This window comes from Macrobrachium nipponense, chromosome 14, assembly GCF_015104395.2.
Source record: "Macrobrachium nipponense isolate FS-2020 chromosome 14, ASM1510439v2, whole genome shotgun sequence".
In the NCBI taxonomy this organism is placed as follows: Eukaryota; Metazoa; Arthropoda; class Malacostraca; order Decapoda; family Palaemonidae; genus Macrobrachium; species Macrobrachium nipponense.
Window position 1 is genome coordinate 25,943,659 of NC_087207.1, and position 23,990 is coordinate 25,967,648.

Genomic DNA, 23,990 nt, shown 5'->3' on the forward strand with positions numbered 1-23,990 from the left:
TTGACGTCAAGAAAGGTCATCGTCACATTACGGTCGTAGAAAGCATTAAATTGCTGACCTTCCAAGCAGAGTTTAGCGCATTCCGTGACGCCTGTCAGCTGTGCCACCAATTTGTGATTCCCGCTTGGCATTCCTTGTTTCGGGTACCTGGTGAAGATTCGCTCTGCTTTCTCTGGAAAAAGAAAAAGGGAAAATAAAACTGTTTATTAGACAGTGTAGAAGTTGGGTGTGTGTGTGTGTGTGTGTGTATGATTCCGAAACCCAGTAGCTAGCTACCAACTTCGTCTCAGTTACTATAGTGGTCTCACATCAACCGTGCATCTGATGTCTAGACAAGTCCCTTACGACGCTCCTGATTGGTTGTTGATAAGCCAATCGCAAGGCTGGAAACAGTGTCCCTCAGGAGAGGTGGAACATACTTCTTTTGCCTATGTGAACTCTCTTGAGAGAGTGAGAGTTTCCATCCCTGTGACTGGCTTATCAACAGCCAATCAGGAGCGTCGTAAGGGACGGGCCTAGACATCAGATGCACGGTTGATGTGAATCTACTATAGTGACCACTGTTCGATATCACGAGAAGTCATTTTTTTTCCTCCTGAAAAATTAATTATGGATTATGCACTTGGTGGCTAGTCGATTGTTGTGGACCGCAACCAGGGTAGAAAAAGGAACACCCTCATCTCAGTAAGGCTCGCAGAGAACTGGAAAGTGAACACTCATTAAAACCTCATTTATTCGTCTTAATGCTCTTAATGACAAGAGAAAGGGTGTATCTATGAACTACCTTGGGAGTTATGTTGGCCACAATGAGGACTGAAAAGCCAGTAGACTCTCTACATTAAATGAAATTACTAAATCTATTAAATTCTTCTTATTAGAAAAATTAATTAATTTACACGTAATTAAAGTCTTTTTATAAAAATAATTAATTAATTTACACGTAAGTAGATTCTTCTTATTAGAAAAAAAGTTAATTTACACGTAATTGAATTATTCTTATTAGAATAAAAATTATTCATTTACACGTCAGTTCGTTCATATATATATTTCAGCATAAAAATATCAGGAAGTTGGTTCGTTCTGTTAAGTTCAGGAAATCAATTCGTTTATAGCAGTCATATTTCCAGCATCGAGTTCAGTCACTTTCGCTTCGCCAGTTAAGAAAAAAGTAAAAAATGCAGTAGAGTTTTCTGTACAGCGTATAATCAAGGCCACTGAAAAATAGATCTATCTTTTGGTGGCCTCGGTATAATGCCGTATGAGTATTCATCCTGCCGTGATGGCCTGTATGGTTGCGTTGCCAGAAGCACGATCATGACTAAATTTAACCTTAAATAAAATAGAATCTACTGAGGCTAAAGGGCTGCAATTTGTTATTTTTGATGATTGGTGGGTAAAGATCAACGTACCAATTTGCAGCCCTCTAGCTTCCCATAGTAGATTCACATCAACCGTACATCCGATGTCTAGGCCCGTCCCTTACGACGCACCTGATTGGCTGTTGATAAGCCAGTCACAGGGCTGGAAAATCTATCTCTCGAGTGTTGATATAGGTAGGATGTATGTTTCAGGAGAGGTGGAACGTACATCCTGCTTATGTGAACTCTCGAGAGACTAAGAATTTCCAGCCCCGCCATTGGCTTATCAACAGCCAATTAGGAGCGTCGTAAGGGACTGGCCTAGACGTTAATTTAAGCACGGTTGATATGAAACAATAGTTTTCTTTTCGGAAAACTAGAAGTCACTTAATCAGTGACGTGAACCTTACTTTCGAAATGCATGCATTGCTGCTTCGTGGAGTAATCCCCCCCGTCGGAGACGTCCATGAACGTCTCGACGTGTAAGTGGCAGGTGGCGTCGTCCCAACAGAACTCGAAGCTATTGCAGTTGTAGTCTTTCTTGGTGGAGCATTCCCTGAGGGGGAATAATAATAATAAAAATAATGGATAAGTATCAAGACCTGAAAATAGAAATAAGGATATGGGATATGCCAGTGGAAATTATACCCATAATCATAGGAGCACTAGGCACGATCCCAAGATCCCTGAAAAGGAATCTGGAAAAACTAGAGGCTGAAGTAGCTCCAGGACTCATGCAGAAGAGTGTGATCCTAGAAACGGCGCACATAGAAAGAAAAGTGATGGACTTCTAAGGAGGCAGGATGCAACCCGGAACCCCACACTATAAATACCACCCAGTCGAATTGGAGGACTGATAGACCCAAAAAAAAAAATAAATAAATAAATAAAATAATAATAATAATAACTGTCGGTTTGGTAGCGCTTTTTTAGTCTAAAATACATGTTTGTTTGTTTTTGTTTGTATGGCGTTTTTACGTTGCATGGAAACAGTGGATATTCAGCAACGGGACCAACGGCTTTACATAACTTCCGAACCATGTCGAGAGTGAACTTCTGTCACCAGAAATACATATTTCTCACCCCTCAATGGAATGCTCGAGAATCAAACTCACGGCCACCGAGGTGTCAGGTCAAGGCCATACCGATCACGCCACCGAAGCGCTTAGTCTAAAATACGAACGGAGAATATACGAAGATACTTGACACTCCATTTGTGGTTCGATTTCAGGTACGTTATTACTATAGCTGGGTGAAATGTCTTGAATTCTACAGGTAAATTCTTTCCAACTGAGCTGAAATGACACAGTAGTACCTTTCGTCGGTGCGGGGCGGAATACGGCGTCGTCCCCTTAACCGAAAGTTACGTTGGTTCTGATCCGAAGCTGAATTGCATTTCTAAAATAAAATGGGCTCAAGCAAGTTAAGTTAAAAATTGGTTAGGCAGGATGAGACGAAAAGGAAGAAAGGCACAAGCATAGGAAGGTTTAACTTTGGATCGGTGTTGATTTTAGACTTACACCTGGTTATGGGTTTAACGATTTTTCTTGATTGAAATAATGTGCAAAATTGACTTTTTAGACTTAATCATGATTGTGGTTTTAACGGTATTTTATTTTTCACGATTGAAATGATTTGCAAAATTTACCCAAGTAACCTTTCAACGAACACAATCCAGTCTCGCTTCTCTCTCTCTCTCGTCTCTCTCTCTCTCTCTCTCTCTCTCAACACACACATACACATACACACACACACACACACACACACACAACACACACACACACACACACATATATATATATATTATATATATATATATATATATATAAACAAGAGGAATTATGGTAATATGCATAGAAAATATATCAGTAATGGTAGACACGTCAGTAAAAGATGAATATATATGTAAATGAGACGTTGTTGCATTAGAGCCATTTTTTTAAAGGCATCACAGCCTAATTTAAACTTGCTCACTTCAATATCCAAAGGAAAATGGCAGGGGCGACCTAACCCAACCCAACTTAGGATTATAATTTATAAGTCTTCAGGGTTTACCAAGTCAGTCCACCACGCTTTCTGTGCAACGTATTTGTTAATCAAGTAAACTCTTACAGTGTAAATCTAGATTCTTATTCTGCGTTCTGGGACACCGTGGGTACGAAATAACTCAAGCTTTTTATAATATTCTGGTTATCATAATGGAAGGCAGTATTTATTATTATTATTATTATTATTATTATTATTATTATTATTATTATTATTATTATTATTATTATTATTATTCCGGGACCACTGAATTCTATCTAAAGAGGATTCGTTCTTCAGATATAGAGTTAAATACGGAGGAAGTTGAAGGGGTTGAACAGCTAAATGAGTAAAGACTTAGAGGAACTAATAAAAATCACGAGGCACAAAGCAATGCACCTGGCGAGCCATAATTAAGCCCTGAGGACCCTTTAGTACCATTTGCAGTGCACCTCGCAGAGCAAACTGTAGGCGGTCCCCACCTTAGAGTACGACTTACATGGCACATTCTTCAGGCGAGAAACCTTTAACGATGGGACCGGTTGTATTAATGGATATTCCTCCGAGCATGGTGTTGTAGTCATTCATGTAGTTTCCTGCGAAGAAATATGAGATGGATAAGTGATTTTATTGGGCGTAAGCACTATAATAATTATTCTTAGTATAATGATAACAATGCCAGAGAAGCATGGTGGAATCGGTTACCAATGCCATCAAGCCGTGCAGCTTTGAATTAGAGAAAAGCAAACACGGTCTCCGTTAGATTGAACTTATGTAAAATTGATAGTAGCAGCATCCTTGCCAGAAACAATATTTTTACTAGGCCTATTGAGTAAAATGTGGTAAATAAAATTAACTTTTTTTTACAAAATTATTTTTAGAACAAGGAACCTACGATTCTCTAAATTTCATGAAATAATCTTTGCTGTGAACTCTGGTATTTTATTCACTAGGAAAACTAACGGCTGTCGACAACAGTAATAGTCCCATATTACGGTAGTCAGATCAGATTGGATGGTAATCAAGTAAAAAACTTGTCATTTAGAAATATTTTGGTCTATCGAGGGTATTGAAGCTAGTACTAGTTGGAACGACTTCATCGCCACGACGTTTAAGACTACAAAGCTCAGAAACTCCAGTAGCCCCTTTGCTTCATTGACACCCGCTGGGATTCCTATCAGTCCCCTGGTGTCTGCTGCAAATATTTCATAGTTGTTTCTGGTTTGTCTCATAACCTAAGCTATTTTTACCTAATGTTTTCCAAGAGCGGTTAAACCTTGATCCCAGTCTCAAGAAACTGAAGTGAAATTAGCAATAGTGACTGAGACACGAAGGACCAATGACTTTATTTGAGAGGAGACTTTGTCGAGTTAGCTAGAGAAAAGGGTGTCATGAAAGCAACGTATCAGACGAAGCAGTGCATCCAAACATCAGCACCATAATCAGAGAGGGGCAGATCGATAACTGTGCATCAGATGATGTTGGCGCTTCTAATTAGCTGAAGAATCCATAGTCGCAACACCCATTGGTGTTTGGGTTGATCAGGTTTAAATAACACCGCAGTGTAAAACGCTGTGTTATATCAATAACCTCGTTGAAATAACAGCACTTGGAATATGACTATAACCTGTGTATATTAAATTGCATAGTACGAAGTCGACATTGGGAAGGTCCACACGCAGATCGGCATTCGAAACCCGCGGCCACAACCCGTTAAAACAAGTTTCGTTTCTTTCTACGTTCCTGTCAACGACTGTCACTGTGTTTTGTTTTTTGTAATAATACTCGGCAATCATTCGTCGTGTGTCACTATCAGCTTACGTAGGGCTACCGTGAGCGTTTATACCATTTACATATTTTGATTACAGTCGATATTGCAATTGATTCGGACAACGTACATGATACGCCCTTTCAGAGGTATAGCGCCATAGCCCAAATTCATTGCTTACTCTTCTTCTTCTTCTTCTTCTTCTTCTTTTTGAAGGACGTCACACAAGGGCAGGTTTACAAGGTAAGGCCATTTTTTAACGTTATTAAGAGCCGTTAACATTTCATTGTGTAGGCTAGTTGTCGTATATAAGGAGTTAAGACATAACTGAGGTATCTTCTTTATAGCTGTAAGGAAAAGACAATGTAAATCTTTGAACTCTGGGTGAGGTTAGGTTAGGTTAGGATGGTTGTCATGGACTTTAAATTCGACCGTAGATACCGCGTTGTTGAATTCCAAATAATAGGAAATACTGATTAAAAAGTAAGACATCTACATCTAAACTGGGATGGCCTTGGCTAACCGAAATTAACTTATTTTGGGGGTCATTTTCGCATAGTACATTACTACCATCACATCGACATGCAATCGTCAGGTTAAGTCTGACCCCATAGCCATACTGCACTTTGTTTTACCAGCAGGGAGGAACTCTCAAGCTAGCAATATTTTTTTGGTTATAGATTCTGGAGAAAAGCTTACAAGCTTGCGTTTGAATGGCAGTCAGTTTAGCAACGTAAAAATGTACGATGCCAGAATAGGTTTTATTTGTATATATATGTTTTGTTTCTGAGCTAACTCGAGTATTTTATGATGCTATGTATTTCTTGACGGGTGGTTACAACCACCCGAGATGACGCTTTTCATTATATTGTACCGTTTATTATGGTTATGAAGTGGTTTGCCATAAAGGCACTGATTCCTTGAGTTGAACATAAATTACTGTGGTAATAATGACGTTTTGGGATGCATAAAGGAACAGTATGTGAACTATATTCTTGACTGTCGAAAGGCTTTTGGAAGACGTAGCAGATTTAAGATGGTAGTCTTGGCCTACCTAGGGTAAAGTTAGTCTAGGGAGATTAGTTTTCGTTCACCGGCAGCGAGCATGTTTAACATTGGTTTTGCATTAGACTGCTAAAATCAAAACGAATTCAATAAACTTGCATTAGTTTTGCAGTAGACTGCCAAAATCAAAATTAATAAAGGAAACTTGTATTGGATTTGCTTTGTACTTCTAAAATCAAAAGGAATTAAGGGAACTTGCATTGTTTGACAAAAAGGACAATCTTTTTAATTTCATTTTTTTTTTTTAATATTTCCTGCCAAGCAGTTACCCATAGGCAAATCTCTTACGTTTATTCTCACGTCAGTATTGGTTGTGTTGTTTTATAATATCCCTCAGGAAGATGATACCTCGAACTTGGTTAGCTGCGCTAAGTGTTCTTTAGATGCTGCATATCATACTATAATGGGCGTAATGTCTGTCTGTCTGTCATTTAATCACGGCCAAACGGGTGGTCAGATGGGCATGAAACTTGGCAGGGTTATGGTGGGGACCCCTAAGATGGTTTGTAATGGGGTTTCATCCAACTTACCCCCTCCTTTGTAGGGGGTGGGGGTGAGAAGGGATTCCCTGAAACGGAGCCGTTTCTGGCCGTGAAACGAGGCTGGTTATTCCCGTAGACTTAGTTACTTTACGATTTTTCATACATAATTTCTGTACAACTTCCCCGGAGAAAGTCGCGAATATTTCAGTTCGGACACAATAGAAGATGAAAATTATCATCAATATCCGCAAGATTTTTTGAATAACTTAAATCCATCGGGACTGCCAGTGCACAAAATAACGTTGAAGAAGTACTGCCCGGTAATGTTGCTTCGGAATTTCAATCCTGCCAATGGACATTGCAACGGAACGAGGTACACCGTTATGGAGCTAAACTCCCACGTCATCGAAGCAGTGATAGCAACGGGCCCTCACACCAGCAAACGTCTGTTCATCCCCCGGATTCCTCTGATGCCTTCAGACCACCAGTTTCCGTTCCAGTTACGGTGCAGGCAGTTTCCCATCAACCTGGCCTTCTCATTCACTGCAAACAAGTCGCAGGGCCAGACTTTGGATCGTGTTGGTGTGTTTCTGCCGTCACCCATGTTCACGCATGGCCAACTGTATGTGGCGATGAACAGAGCAACTGACTCTGCCAACTTGAAATTAAGTTGTGGAAAAAACTGATAATATTGTGTACAAAGAGGTTCTGTAGTAGGTATGTATAAAACTCGTCTTATTTTAATATTGCTGAACAAATAGTACATATAAATTTTTCACTTCTGCACCCGTATTTTATCACCCATCGTAGATGGGTAAGTTTGCTAGTATTTCTTAAATGAGCTTATCCTTAGATCTGTATTTGAGGTTTATGTGATTTTGCATGGCGTATTATTCTCCAGAATACGAAGGTTTTCTTTGTGGTCAAGTTGACTTTGTCAGTGTCTCATCTTCCGGCGATTGGATACAGTATTCTTGTTGACCGACTGAATAGTTTAAATAACACATCCCCCCCCCCACCCTCCACCCCCGTTCCTCGCGTTCTTCGGACCTGAACATTGGAGTAAACGTTCCGTAAAAAAGAGCCAGACAGATGGACAAGACACTTACTGCTGTGGACGTAACTGTCTAGCTTGGTTTCAAAACGAGTCTCGTTGATCTCCCTGGCGTGCTGACTGTAGAGGAGACACTCTCTGGCAAGTTCGTTGTGGACGAGCGTCTCGCAATGGAAATCCTGCCAGGAAATGCATAGTTGCATGCAACTGAGGAGCGAGTTGTCGTTCTGTCAACAGAAAACAAAAAATACCCCTGTACAGCGTCAAAGCCAAAAAAAGTGTCACATATGATTATATGAGGTTTAGTCCTATTACGCTAAACCAGTGATTCCCAACCTTTATACCTTTAAGGAACCCCTGAAATAATATTTCATATCCTAGGGAACCTTTACCTACAGGCACTCTATGTATGTATGTATGTATGATTATATATAAATCAAATATCTACCACTGCTATTCGAGCTGTGTAAATTCAGATCAGCGTCATTTGCAATACATAATTATTTCAAGACTTCTTGCTAAACCCCTGATGATGGCATGGTTCTTTTACTCGACCTCCGTTCATATTTTCTTTATGCTATATTACTTTTCCCGCTTCTCTTAACAATTGTTTTATAGTGAAACTGCTTTGAAGTTTATCTCCTGTTACGCCTTCAAAAACCGCCTTTACCCTCGATTTCCCTTTCAACGCCGAATGACCTCATAGGCCTTTTGGCCTAAATTTTATCATTCCAATACGAATGACTGATTCCATTCACTCCAAACCCAAGTCTCTCTTAAATCTGCTAAGCCTTGAAATATTTAAAAAAAATTGACGCCTATGCTTATTTCGTAAGGAACGCCTCCATTCTTACCGGTTCCAAGATGGCGTCTGGGTCTTTGATTGTGCGATGTCGTTGAAATAGGTAAAATTGCTTTCTGATCGGGTCGGTCGGGTCGGGAGTCTTGTACATGACGTGCTGCGTAGCAGTGAAGTTAACGTCCTTTTCCTTTGAAAGCAGAAAAAAATTATGATTATAAAATTTCAGGTGATATCACTTATTACTGGGTCATATCATGAGGAGAGAAGATGAACACGTATGTAAGAGGGTGATGAACATGGAAGTAGAGGGCAGAAAGAGGGAGGGGGGCTGAGGCCAAAGTTCGGGTGGAAAGATAAATTATTGAATGACACGAAGGAAAAGGGTCTAAAAGAACAAGATGTATAGGACAGAGGAAGATGGAGAAGGCTGACTAGAAACATCGACCCCAGATAGAAATGGGAAAAGCTGAAGTCAAAGAAGAAGAAGATCCCTAATCACTGCCTAAACATTGTAGTTCAGAGTAACATATGCATTATTAAATCACATAAATCACCTTTGCAGTGATGAAGCGTTTACAAGTGAGTTCATTAGTATTTGTTTTTCATTTGCTTTGGATAGAGCTACCGATTTCCTGTTGCAGTTTTTGAGATGATGCCCTGTTTTAGTGTACCATTTTACTGAATTTTGGATTTTTACCTTTGGCGTTATTCATTTGAAACTAATAAAGATTTAGATCATATGGTTTGTTTCAGTAACATCAGTCTATACATGCGTATATATATATTATTATATATTATATATATATATATATATATGTTTATATATATATTATATGTTATTATGTTTATATATATATATATATATATATAATATCTATATATTCTATATATATATATGCACATATGTATATGTATATATATATATGTATTATATATATATATATATATATATATATATATATATATATATATATATACACACACACACACACACACACACACACATATATATATATATATATGTAATAAATACATTATTTAATCTTACAGTATCTGTAAATGAAAACCCATGACCTGAGGTCATGGCATTAGGAGGGTCCTACGTGACCAAGGCAGATCTAGATTACGCTATGCGCTGTCTGCAGTAGCCTGATTTAGCTCTGTACATTGTCAGCATTTCATATTAATGATAACTTTGCACAACAACTTCCATGGGAAGCGGTTGACCTGTTAACCTACTCCGGAAACTTGTAACTTCCGAGCCGGCGGACTATGTATGTTTTTATATGAATCGCTGAGATAGCTAATGTTCCGCTATCGACGTGATGCTTTAGAATGGCAGTTCCGTGCCAGCATTCAAACATATCGGTCTCCCGACCGATCTGCATCTCTTAGTATGGAGTTACAGAATAAAGTTGTTATATCTGTTCAACTTATCTGTTTGAATCCTCTCCTTTAGTTAAGAAGAACCACTCTACTAAGATATCACAAGGAGATGGGAGGAACCAGAAATACTTACGAATGACAGTCGTAAGGAGAAACAAAAAAAAGTCTTTCGCAAAAGCGAAGAGACTTAGACTGGTGGCAGCTAAAGACGAAGAATAAAATTGACAAGACCCATATCAGCCGACCGAAGGTCTACAAGAACCAACTTCCACCTTCGACATCAAAACTAAACAGAGGAAACGGGATCTTCAATCAACGCAACATTTTATGAAGACGAAGATATGTCCTTCATCGAGAAGAATACAAGCATCAACACCGACGTTTGAGTGACTGTTGTCACTTATCTTCGAGAATCTACACCGGACGAGAGCAGCATCGAACATCAACAGAAAGAAGAAAACAAACAAAGGAAACATCGCGCGATCACGAGCAAGGACGCAAAGAATAGAGCAAGAGGAAGTAATGCAAGGACGGAGGCTGTGACGTCATCAATCTTGGACTTCTTCATGCATCGTGCACCGAGAGAAGACCGTGACGTCATCACGACTTCCGACGCGAGACTTAGACAGGAACTGAGACGTCATCCCATGTCAACAATCCTTCACCATATAATCTGGAGCTAAGTACCATTTTATCTATTCAGGTTCTTTCCTCAGTGAAGTGTTGTTCATCAGGAGTCGATCGTCCAGTATTCTGGGGGTGAGTTGTTCGCCATCTTAATCTTCCTTCATTACAGAATCAATCTTCAACTACGAGTTCTCGCCCGCAGATTATTTTTTTTTCTCTTCTCGTTGTTGCTAATCGTTTCTTGCAGGAATTCTCCGTATAATATTTATCAAATTATCTGTAATTTTGTATCTTTTTGGGGGGGGATTTTCCTATTATTATAACACATTTATACAGTACATTGCATATGCGTTTACGTAGTGGTCGAGTGTACTCTTATAGATATTTTGATAGGATCGCAAGGATAGAAGTGATAAGAAAAAAGTAAAAGTGGAAATGGCAACTACTCCGGCTGGCAACCCCAATGTGGTGACTCTCGTGAGCGCGAGGTCAGCAATTGTCCCTTTTCAAGGTCGGGTCAATGGGTTCCTGCCTCAAAATGTTGAGGCATGGATCTCATCTGTAGACGCTCATTTAAATGCAAAAGCATCACAGACCCAGCAGTACAATTACAGGAGGCCAAAAGCTTCATAGACTTTGCTAAAGGGGACGCAAGTGCTTATCTAAGGGGGGTTTCTTTCCAAGAGGCGCTTACATGGGACGAGTTCAAAATCAGATTACGTGCCGTGTATGGGGGTGAAGAGGCTTTAGATGTAGTATTGGCATTGAGAAATATCCTTAACCAAGCCTCCATGACTCAGCTTAATGTTGTCGAGCGGGCGGCACTAATTGCCGACCGGCTAAATGAATATCAAGTTAGTTTCAGTAACTCCGGGTGGGTTACGAGTGCCAAAATCAACGTGAAAGATTTTATCCGTTTGATCTACCTTACGAGTATCACTGCAATGTTGCCTGAGCGTTAGTGCGGTGTTTTGACAAAAAATTGCAGCCCAACAGTACGGAATTAGATGTGTATAAACAAATCAAAAAACACATGTCTAAATGTACCGACCTAGATCCTTCGCTCATTCAAGTTTTTGCAAAAAATGAGAAACAAGCCACAACAAGTAAACGTGGTACATAATAATAATCAAGTTGCAGGGATGGTTTGTTATAACTGTAAACGACCAGGTCACATGATTTCAGACTGTCGGACGCGTTTTTGTTCAATACATAATAGTTCCACTCATTCATATAACCGTTGCTACTCGAGGAATCAACAGCAGAATGCTACAAACACACAACCAGTTGCCAGTGCAAGTAAAAAGAAGGGTCCTCAGTACTATAAAAAGAAACAACCAAACGGAAATTCTGCACAACAGCAGAAACAAACAAATCGTGCTTCAGGTACCTCTGTTCCTGGGCCGTCTAGCCAGAACTTGCAAGGGCAAGCGAATTTCAAGGTGTGATAAACAAAACAAATACCACGTAGTTCACTCCAAGGGGGGAGAGGGCGATGTTGGTCATCAATATCAACATCTTTTGTATCAAATAATCAGTTTAATCATTTATCAGATCATTGTGAGGCAATTGATTTTCCTATGAAACACACGGCCGAATCCAAAAAATCTGTGCAGGTTCCCGTAGATTTGCAACAAATTCATGCAATTATTAGTCAAAACGAGTTGCGACCAACCTTACATGCAGTAAATTTGGACCATAAGTCATTCACTTTGTTCTTTGATTCTGGTAGTCCACGTAATATCATGGATTTAAGGACTCATCATTTACTCTTTTCAAATTTCCCTATAGAGAAGTCCGGAATAAGGCTCTCAGGCATAGGGAATAATGAATTAAATGTGGTAGGAGTAACTTATGTACAGTACAAGGTCGGTAAGCGCACGTTTGCCGATACCTTTATCGTTGTACAAAACATTAATATGTATCCCGCAGTAATTATCGGATACCCGTCTATGGGTACTCAAAATATTATCTTAGCACCTGCAAAACACGGCGTGTATATCAAAGGGAAATTCTATAAGTCTTCTAATACCCTAAAATCAGTTTTAGATAATAAAGAGACTTAGACTGGTGGCAGCGGTGGGATGAAAGAAATAGAATTTAATCATGGCTCGATTATCGAGAGAACAGATGATGTATTCATCGTGTCAAGTAATATAGTCATAGAAGTAGATATGCACGCAATATTTTTGCCTGAAGATGACGTCCTTAACTTAAAGAATGACCTGATGAGGTTTGCTATTTCGCTTAAGGAAATGCACGAACGTAATTTTCATGCTAACTCAGAGATTTCGCTAGCTCAAACCCTAAGCGTCGCGGAAATGTTGTCTTATGACATACAAAATAAAACCGCCGAGGCAGAGGAACTTGCTCGTGACCTGCTGATGTGGTCTGTGCGGCACAATACTCTCGAACGCCGCAACCCGCTTATTCTGGCTGGACTAAACATCTTAGGATCTGTTGCGAATCTAGGCTTAGGAATTTCAAATCGCCTTAAGATAAATAATCAAAAATAAAAGAATTGAGTTTTTGCAACACAAAACCGAATTAGCTTTGTCCGAACTTCGCAGCCAGTTATCTTCAATCAATCAAATAATGTATCGTAAACGAACATTCAAATAATATCGATCAGGTCATGGAAGTTCAACATTTGCTGGCTACATTAGCTTACTATAGTTCGAAAATAGATCATATCCGTGTGAAAATATCACATTTTGTTTTATTGAGAAATCAAAAGATTACGTAGAAGCGATTACGTTAGCGACAAAGGGTGTGTTATCCTCACCTCATGCCTATTAAAGATCTGACGTTAACTTTGGAAAACGGACGAGAAACTAGGTTATATTCCTTTATTAGACGCCCATAAAGTAGAGTTCTATTATAGCCTGATATCAGTCAGCGTTGAAAATTATAGAATTATGATCACAATACCTTTTGATTCTTCCGATGCTTGGCAATCATACAAAATAGCACCGTTTCCTACTTTCATGACGAATAACTCAAGTCCAGTAATATCCAATTTGACGGGGCATGTACTGATTTTCTTCTGATAGGAAATCATTTACAGTCATTAAAGACTTAGATAAACTCACTCACTGTTCAGAAGCCATGAATAATAAAATTTGTACAGCTGACTCTTTTGAATTCTATCCTATATCAACGGATTCATGTGAGTTAGGCATAGTGCTAAACGGCTCTCTCTCTCATACAAGCGAAGGTTGTCTGGGGAAACTTTATCCCTTTTACAGTAATAAATTCAATTACAGGATGAATAATGGTTCCTGGATCCGTTACGATAAAGCCGGATTCAACGTAGTATGTCCGGATGGGACCACCGCCCATTCCCCTATCTTTGTAGCAGCTGATGGTTGTACGGGGACATCTACAAACTACACCGTCAGAGGGGTCAACACGATAATACGTGAGAAGGCGTATTTTGCGAACTATACTTGGGCGTCTACAATCATCCCATCACTACCTCTCCCATACAACGCGCGGGTGGCTCATCGTTTGACGCAACTGGCTGAGATGGACCATGCGTCACCGACTTATGCAGGTGGAGAAAATCTTCGTTACTACATTCTGCTGGCCGTGTTCAGCGTGACGGCCATATTGGTTATCGCCGTCAACATCTTTGCTTGGCGTAGGCTGAGGCGAAAACAGAAGGATCTCCAAGGAAACGTCTTGTCCCGTCTAGATGACGTACCCGTTAAACTCAAGTCGTTTGAGTTTAGGGCCGCCTGAAACTGGCCACTTCATTTTGTGCCTAGGGAAATTGTCTGGAATTGTGTTGTGTGTGAAAAGCGGTCTGTATGCTGGCAATAATGTAGGACAAGAAAGACTCACGCCTTTGCATTTGAACAGTTAAAGTATCTCCCGGGCACCTAATAAAATATTATAGCCCAATATTATACATTAATATACTCCTAAAGGTATTTTTCGGGCACCTAATAAAATATATCAGCCCTATATATTGCATTTGTGCACAATTACACAGTTATACTATTATACCATTGTACAATTATATTTATCTATTACAAAGAGTGACAAGTACTCTTTAACAATTATCCATGATCATGCTATAATCTCTGTAGTAACCACTATTCTTAATCAGGTTACCTATTATCATATTAATCATGTATACATGTTAATCTTTTGATTTTTACCTTTTTATTATTTTTGGGTACCTAATCATTATTATTACCAAACATGGATCTAGATTTTTCCATGCATTTATCTTTGTTTATGAATATGTCAAAAAGGGTATGTAACAGAACATTTTTATGCATTTAATCACTTATTATGTTTATACCTAGACATATGTTACGAGCACGCTCCTAAGAAACAATGTTTAAAGTAACTTTTGTTATTCAAGGCTTGAATAGGTAGCAGTCCGAGCCTAATGTAATAAATACATTATTACATGTTACAGTATCTGTAAATGAAAACCCATGACCTGAGGTCATGGCATTAGGAGGGTCCTACGTGACCAAGGCAGATCTAGATTACGCTATGCGCTGTCTGCAGTAGCCTGATTTAGCTCTGTACATTGTCAGCATTTTATATTAATGATAACTTTGCACAACAACTTCCATGGGAAGCGGTTGACCTGTTAACCTACGCCGGAAACTTGTAACTTCCGAGCCGGCGGACTACGGATGTTTTTATATGAATCGCTGAGATAGCTAATGTTCCGCTATCGACGTGATGCTTTAGAATGGCAGTTCCGTGCCAGCATTCAAACATATCGGTCTCCCGACCGATCTGCATCTCTTAGTATGGAGTTACAGAATAAAGTTGTTATATCTGTTCAAACTTATCTTTTTGAATTTGAATCCTCTCCTTTAGTTAAGAAGAACCACTCTACTAAGATATCACAAGGAGATGGGAGGAACCAGAAATACTTACGAATGACAGTCGTAAGGAGAAACAAAAAAAAGTCTTTCGCAAAGCGAAGAGACTTAGATATATAATATATATATATATATATTATATATATATATATTATATCTATATATGATGCTAGTATATATACAAAATAATATATATGATATAATATATATATATATGTGTGTGCATTACAGTATGTATATACGTGAATGTGTGTATGTACACATACTATATATTTGACGTTCATATTCAACATGAGTAAATAAATATTACCATTATGTCGTTCCGTACGTAGCAGATTTGACTAAAGCCCTTTAGAAAGAAAATGTACAGTGAAACATTCAAATGTAAAAAAAAATAAATAAATAAACTTGTAGGACATTACCCCAAATTTGATGCTGAACTGGAACTTCTTCTCGCTAATGTAAGTCCTGAGGCGGTCGTCCACTTCGGCGGTGGGCAGGTCGTCGAAGGTGCGGTTCTCGTGGTTGTCTATGTAGTGCATGCAGGTGTAGTTCTTGGTCTGGGGTCCCTCCGCCCCTGTGCTCTTGCTCAGGAAGCAAGAGTGTTGCTCCTTGCAGTAATGGAACGATCTGTTGGGAAGAAAATGGTGATTTTGTACTCTCTCTCTCTCTCTCTCTCTCTCTCTCTCTCTCTCTCTCCTCTCTCTCTCTCATTGTTCCTCACGTTGTGACGTTACCTCTGTACCGTAGTACGTAATTATAGTAGTAGTAGTAGAAGTAGTGATATTTCTGTGTAGAAGCTCTCTTCATCATTTGAGTTCCTGTGCTTGAGGCTGAAATCGGGCTCTCTCTCTCTCTCTCTCTCGATCCTCTCCTCATCTCCTCTCACTCTCCGTGGCCATATCTCACCCGGTTATCCCCCCCCTCGATCCCCCTACTCTCTCATCTCTTCTTAAGGATTATATTCAGTGATAATGCATTGCTATTTGTTATTAATTACTTGTATTCAGTGACATTCGTTATTTTTCATTTTGGTTTAGGTCTGTTTGTTGTTGTTGTTGAATATGTGAATAAGTAGGACTTGCAACTCTTGTTTCTGTGCAGTGTTGCATTGTCATCACCTCTTATGGCTGTGATATTTTCACTTACTGTTTTCTATATTCATACTATATTATTCACCTTTATGGAGCGGGCTGAAAAACCATGAACTGGCCAGATTAAGCTTCCACAGAATAGAGTGCTTATGAGTTTAAAAGGGAAAAATCCATAAAGGGATAAATAACAAAGGCTGAACCAGGAACATTTATGTATCCAACAGAATAAATAACTGGTTTCAGTATTCGCGTATAATCACCGTCTCCTTTCAGCTGCCTTTTGAGAACGCGGAGCCCTCATGAAGAGGCGTTTAGGATGGCACAGATCCTACTGAACATGAATATTTTGAGACAATAGCTTAAGAGTTGGAAGGGCGTATTTCGCGTCGCCTCGACTTCCATATTGGAAAGGGCAATATTCATATTAAAATTAAAGAGTATTTTTGCTCACTCTTGGAGTAAGCCTACAAACTACTTTGCCGTTTTTGTCGGGGGAGTAGGAAAGGTCTATGGAAAATCCTTAAAAGGCCTGAAAAAGGTATTTCACGTTGAGTTAAAGATACAGGAATTTTAGGATAGGGTATTTGTGATTTATGTATGAGAATTAAAATGTTAAAGATAAAATGTGCATGCTAAACAGTAGAGAACAATTATCTTTAATAATATACAGTGTATTTTAATTTTCGTAGGTGAAACAACACGCTATATGACCATAGATTTTAGCACGCACCTCGAATTAGTTGGGAGGTCGGATTTCGCCTTGTTAAAGAATAGTAAAAAGAAAGTAAGATCAATAGTATACTTTTACCACCGACAATAATAATCATTCTTATAATAATAATAATCACGACATCCAGACTGCTTTGATAAAGGCTTCACAGTTCACTAATCCTCTTACTTGCACTCGAACAGTTCCTCCAGGCTGCACAGTTCTGCGCATCCTTCCAGATTCAGTACGTCGAATCCTGTCTCGTCATCTCCGGGGATTTCGAAAGGATCGTCTGGCATCCTGCCAAAAAAAAAATGTTGAGAGTCAATTAGTAAGAGATTTTGTATCAGAGAATATTATCTAGTTTCATAAATGTCTAATTCCGTAGGGGGTAGTGCCGTCAGTGCACCTCACGCTGTACACTGTAGGCATTGCATAAGTTTTGTGCAGCGTCCCTTCAGCCCATAGCTGCAACCCCCCTCATTCCTTTTACTGTACCTACATTCATATTCTCTTTTTTCGATGTTATTTTCCATCCTCTCCTAACAACTGCTTCATATTACAACTGCTTTGAGGTTTTCCTCCTGTTACAGCTGCAAAACCTATTTAGTTTGCTTCCTTTTCAGTGGTGAATGACCTCATGGGTCCAAGCGCTTGGCCTTTGGCCTAAACTTTATTTTCCATTCTATTCCTTAAATGCTTAATGTTAAAATTGTCAGGAGTGAAATGGCTCTTCTTCAATTGTGCAGTTCTACTTTAGCAGACATTTCTGATGTTTATCTTGAACAGAATCTGTTTAGTAGTTTAGCGAATTCCTCAGTAATGGGACTTGCTGGGGGCAGGGTGGGGTTGGGGTTGGGGAAGGTGGATGAAGGGGTGGGGGGGGGGGGCGTCTAAGGAAACTTAAGCCACGTTAGGTTAGGTCTTGGTAGGTAACACCTGTGGGTACTCATTGATCCGAAGAAAATATAGTGGTTTGTATTTTCTGGACAATTCTCATCTTAGCATTTGGGATGTTTAAGGTGTTGTCAAACCATAAATTGTCCAATCGAAATTCTTACTGGGCTCAAAGGATTTTTTTTCATTGGTTGTCTGGTGGCATTCAAGAGAGCACGTTCCTTACTATAGCATGTGATAAGGAGTTGAGGGGATTGAGAGGATTGCTGTGGACCTCTGGACTCATTGGGAGGGGAAAGATCGCAGCTCTGTCCATAATAAAGTTCAGTCGCAGGAAACTGACAGTGATTTTTGTCAATCTTATGAAAAAAAATATTTTTTGCGATGAACTGTTAAAGTGAAAAATAATACGTTTAAGAAGGCCATGCGTATTTAAATTCGCAATGTAATTACTATGCAAAAACAATCAGAAAATCTCGTTAATCAGATTCCAACGGAAGTCACCTGTAACCGTAGAGGAAAGGCGCCCTCTCCAGCAGTTTGACCTCGACTATGATGACGTCAGAGTCAGAAGTATTGGAGTACCATCCCGAAACACCGTCGCTGACCTGTAAGCGAAGAGAAAAACGTTATATATATATATATATATATATATATATATATATATATATATATATATATATTGTAATGGATGCCATCATGCTTGGTTTTAATCCTGAATTTCCAGTATACAATTGGTTGACTCAGATTTGTTTTAAAGTTCAAGATTTTTAATTTATTGAGAACACGCCCGGTAAATATATTTCAAATACTACGAGGACCCATCCTATAGATTTATAACTTGAATGCCCTTAATTCACAACCTATTGGTCAAGGTCTAGACGATATGGCTATACTCTTCAGACCTTGCTATTGGTGGACTTTGTTAAATCCCTCCAGAACCCACTCGGTATTGCCTCGAATATACGTAATTGATAACACATTTGGTACATTGTGCCAGCTTTCATCTTTCAAGAATCTCTCGTATGAAAAAAAAAAAATTCCATGTCATAATACTCACGTCGATACTTCCAATTCGCGTCGGTGACACGTCCCCGATTTCCAGCAAAGATCCGAAAACGTAATTTGTAAACTCGTTGTCGTTGGCAGCTTCTGCGGCGAATTGTTCTGTTGAATAATAATAATAATAATAATAATAATAATAATAATAATCCGAGTGGATCTTTATTGTTTGTCCGCCCCGGATGGAGGCGGCGTAGGTAAGGGATCGGGAGGGTAGGGGAGATATGACACGTACAACCTCATCCTGCAAACCTGTTTGTCCGCCCCGGGTGGGGTGTGGTAGTGAAGACACGACGGGCAGGGCTGTTTTCTACCGCAGCATAGCGCACGCCATCAAACTCGTAATAATAATAATAATAATAATAATAATAATGTGAGTAGTAAAGATAATTTACGGTTAATAGGTGCCATGTTCAGACGAACTGTCGTTCAGCCCTTACAGAATAAGGGCACCTTTGTCCGAACTTCTTGGCAGGACATATTACATACTTGTATAGTGCGGTTACACTTGTGATAATAATAGTTAGAAATAGTACAGCATTAGGGCTTACCAATTAATTCACTGCTTCCAGAAAATCCCTCATCACATCATATTGCACGAAATGGCTAGCCTACTTATTTACAGCAATATTACTTTCGGATACGTTGTCTTTAACTGAAAAACTTGAAATCTTGAAGTTTATCAGTGAACTGGTGACAATGTTATTAGATTTCTTCCTGGCTTAGGAGTTGAACCATACTATTTCTCCTAAAACACGGTTGCATTTTCCAGACATGCAACAGAGTACAAGACCTTTCCCTGAACACGAGACGCCATATCTTAAAAGCTAACCATAGAATTTTCTTGAAAATAATCTCATTAAGTTTCCTATGACCAAATTATCTGCAGAGGTATTACTAACCTAACCTAACCTAACCTAACCTAGGGGCATGGAAACAAAAACCTGGACTGGTTCAGTACTAACATACATCTCAGGAATTTGCAACCCTGTTTCGAGACATGGCTTGGGGAAACTGACTCGAGGCTTTCATTTAGAAATGATCAGAGCTTTGAGCAGTCTTGAGTCATTGACATAAAAGTAGGCCCGAATCCTGACCTTCGTCAGCGGGGAAGAAAATGTAGAGAGTGGACCAATCGTCTGACCACTTGTCAAAACATTCGGTGACGGAGAACTCGCTCGGGCTGACCATCAGGTTAAGTTTGGCGTCGAAGATATTCGCGGTCGTCATTCCTTCTACCTGTTTAAGTAACAGCAGAGGAAGCAATGTTAATGTAACCGCAAATATTCATATTTAAAGAATTTATGGGTTTCTTGACAAGATGTCTGCGACATAGTATCGGCAATTGCATGAGCGATAATTGTCTGAACTGTAAAACTCTTTTGATTTAGGTTAAGCATTGTTTTAAGATTTGACTATGGAAATATAGAATTTGGGTTTTGTTTTGTCAAAGAAAAGACTGTAACCTATTTCAAAAGAGAATGAACTTAACACGACAGCTAAGAGTGAATTAAATTTGAAGTGGATTTTCCGTAGACTTGATCCAAACCTGTAACCCGTAATCTGCATAAAGATTATGATGTGACAGAGTAAGCATTATCATATGCTAGCCATTCTTACATAATACGAATCAACACTGATTATCATCAAGTAATAATGAAGATAACAAATCCACAAATATCGATAGATTGTGAAAACTGTTCCCAAGAAGTCTTTGAAGTAATAGCGTGGCTAAGATGCGACAGAATTTGACAGGATTTTTATCGGTATCAGAACAATGGCTGTCAAACAATGAATTATTTCGTACTCACCAGCAGTGGATCCGTCTTGTTGTAGACGAATAGGTCGCCTCTGCTTGGAATGCCCACGGAGTCGGGAGATGATTCTTCGCCCTGAAGAAAATGAAGAAATAAAAATTATCTCCGAAATTTATTTATATAATATTTTAAAGAGATGAAATAAAGTATAAGCACTAGCGCACACAAGAGTGTGTGTGTATATATATATATATATATATATATATATATATATATATATATATATATATAGTATATATATATATATATATATATATATATATATATATATCGTATATAATATATATATATATACATACATATACAGATATATATATATTATATATATATATATATATAGTATATATATATATCAGATATAAGATCAGATAGATAATAGATATAGACATAGATATATATATATCATATATATATATATATATATATATATATATATATATATATATATATACACACACACACACACACATATATATATATATATATATATATATATATATGTGTGTGTGTGTGTGTGTGTGTGTGTGTAATTATAATAGCCGCAATGCCCTCCTAACTAATCGAGTTCTTCGCGCTTTTTTTGGATACGCTCTCCACTACAAAGCCTTGAGATCCAAGTGCAAGAACTATGAAGACATTATGATGTCCGGTAGCTGGAAACGAACCCGGGTTACCGTAATCGGATCCCATACATATACAAAACACACCCACCTTGACGAAGTAGTACTCGAGAACGGCCTTGGGCATGTTTGCGAGGAATTCGGTGTCGGGGTCAGGTATGTCCGAGCGAGTTGAGGTGTAGAGGTCACCTCTCTGTGACCTGGCATCTCGCGGGCCCACGTACGCGTACTTGCCGTCGATGTGAAACAGTTCGTTGGGACCCGCCATCACCCCGAAACTTCCTATGTATCCGGCTGTTCGGGAGAGAAATAAAAAAGGGAACCGTTGACAGATATGAAGCTAAAGAAAATTATACTACATATAATTCAAAGTAGATGTTAGTTTCACCTTAAATAAACTTTCAAAATAGCGAGACGAGTAACGGTATTGTGTGTCTAAACTCTCTCTCTCTCTCTCTCTCTCTCTCATTGAGTACTTACGATGCGTTTGGTCGAAGGAGTGAGGAGGGATGAAATCTCGTTGACACTTGCCGAACTGTCTGTTGATGGCGTACTGGACACCTGAGAAGGCATATTTCAATTTCAGTGGTGTGCAGTAAACAGAAATGGGTATTTGCATATGAGAATACATTTAATAACTGATTTTCTGTGGCTTCTGTCGACCATTTTCAGTAGTTACCGTAGGATATGATCTAAAATGCTGTACCTCATTTTATAGTAAACCAATTTATATGTTTTAACATATAAATGAAAGCACCGTTAAGAAGTACCGATGAATTAAAAAGCCTCAATGTAAATATTTACCTCTACACAAATTCTGTACAAGTCATTTGATTCCCACGAACCAGTGTTCCAGAAGCAACTGGAAGAGTGTCTCGTCGTACGAATAGGAAAGCCAGGCGTCAAAATAGCATATTATGGGAAGAAAGATAAGAGAGTGATAAAAATAACTGATCGGGTTCCATCCATGACTTACCAGTATTAAAATCATGGATGACTTTGTCCGCCACCTGGTCGTCTCCTGCGCGCTCCTCTGGTATGGTGGTGTCCAGGCGCACCATGGCCAAGTCCTCGGAATATGTCAGCTGGGAAAAGGAAATAATCAGATTGGTGATGATGATAATGAGCATCTTGACGTATATAGATATATATAATATATATATATATATCTATATATAGATATCATATTATATATTAGTTATATATATATATAAGTTATATATATTATATATATATATATATATTATAATATATATATATATATATATATAGATATTTTTTTTTTTGCCTACAGCTGCAAATTCGAGGAACAGTATAATTCACAGACATTTTAATCTACAGTCTACAACTTGCAGTTTTTACTGTATTTTGCACGATTGCCTTCTTTCTCTCCTAGAATCTTCGTATGAAAATCCCCTTAAGGGGATAGTGCCGTCATTGCACCTCGCGTGGCGCACTGTAGGCATGACGTAAGGTTCTTCGCAGCGTCCATTAGGCCGCTGGCTGCAACCTATTTCATTCCTTTTACTGTACTTCCGTTCATATTCTCTTTCTTCCATCTTCCAATTGTTTCATATTGCAATTGCGAGGTTTTCCTCCTGTTACACCTTTCAAAACTTTTGACTCAATTTCCCTTTCAACGCTGAATGACCTCATAGGTCCCAGCGCTTGGCCTTTGGCCAAATTTCGTATTTCATTCCATTCCTCTCAGCTGGAAACCTTTAAGAACAGAGTCAGCAGGCTGTAAACCCAAGAGGTCTCCACAGGGAAATCAGCCAGCAGAGATAGACAAGTTTTAGTAAAAGTGATAAATAAAAACGTATGAGGAAATAGAAAATAAAACCGATACACCTGAATTGCAGACGTCAGCAGAAAACAGGAATACATTTGCCCCTCGCTTCAACATTTGGAGACCAGAAGATAGTTTGACTGCCTTTAGCAGATTATTCCACATTCTAGATGTAGCCAAGATGAAACTCCAAAGCAAACAAGAGTTTTAAACCTGGTGCTAGAAAATGACACGTTTGGAGAAGAGGCAGCCTTCCTATTTATCTGGCCCAGAGGCCCTGATACCATCTTGTACATTTGTTAGTATTTGGTCAAAACACTACCTGATATTTCTCAAGCTTCTGCCCTTGGCCGAAGAGCATTCCGTCGATGAAGGAGTTCAGGACGACCTCGCTTGACAGCGTGAAATGGGAGGGGATCTTGGGCACCTTCTTGTCCGGCTCGATGCTTATCTTGTCCTCGCAGTCCAGGCCACGGGGTGTCTGTGAAGTATATATAGACATATTACTCCGGTTTTAGTGAATGTCTGAAGCTTCTTTTTCGCTGCGCCAGTGCAAGGTAGACGTATACGTATTATAAATCC

General features: G+C 39.0%; 1 protein-coding gene across 2 annotated transcripts in view; it reads right to left on the reverse strand.

Annotated features, from left to right (window-relative positions):
* Window positions 1-23,990, reverse strand: part of LOC135226420 (uncharacterized) — a 37,352-nt gene that overhangs the window by 3,653 nt on the left and 9,709 nt on the right. For both annotated transcript variants that reach the window (XM_064265958.1, XM_064265959.1), the window contains exons 7-21: window positions 23,731-23,889; window positions 22,596-22,704; window positions 22,100-22,180; window positions 21,711-21,913; window positions 20,994-21,074; window positions 20,280-20,421; window positions 19,181-19,287; window positions 18,625-18,728; window positions 17,413-17,523; window positions 15,843-16,050; window positions 8,607-8,741; window positions 7,808-7,979; window positions 3,883-3,979; window positions 1,769-1,914; window positions 59-172 (exon numbers count right to left, since the gene is read on the reverse strand). In XM_064265958.1, the coding sequence (XP_064122028.1) occupies window positions 59-172; window positions 1,769-1,914; window positions 3,883-3,979; window positions 7,808-7,979; window positions 8,607-8,741; window positions 15,843-16,050; window positions 17,413-17,523; window positions 18,625-18,728; window positions 19,181-19,287; window positions 20,280-20,421; window positions 20,994-21,074; window positions 21,711-21,913; window positions 22,100-22,180; window positions 22,596-22,704; window positions 23,731-23,889 (1,969 nt within the window). The remainder of the gene's footprint in view (window positions 1-58; window positions 173-1,768; window positions 1,915-3,882; window positions 3,980-7,807; window positions 7,980-8,606; window positions 8,742-15,842; window positions 16,051-17,412; window positions 17,524-18,624; window positions 18,729-19,180; window positions 19,288-20,279; window positions 20,422-20,993; window positions 21,075-21,710; window positions 21,914-22,099; window positions 22,181-22,595; window positions 22,705-23,730; window positions 23,890-23,990) is intronic.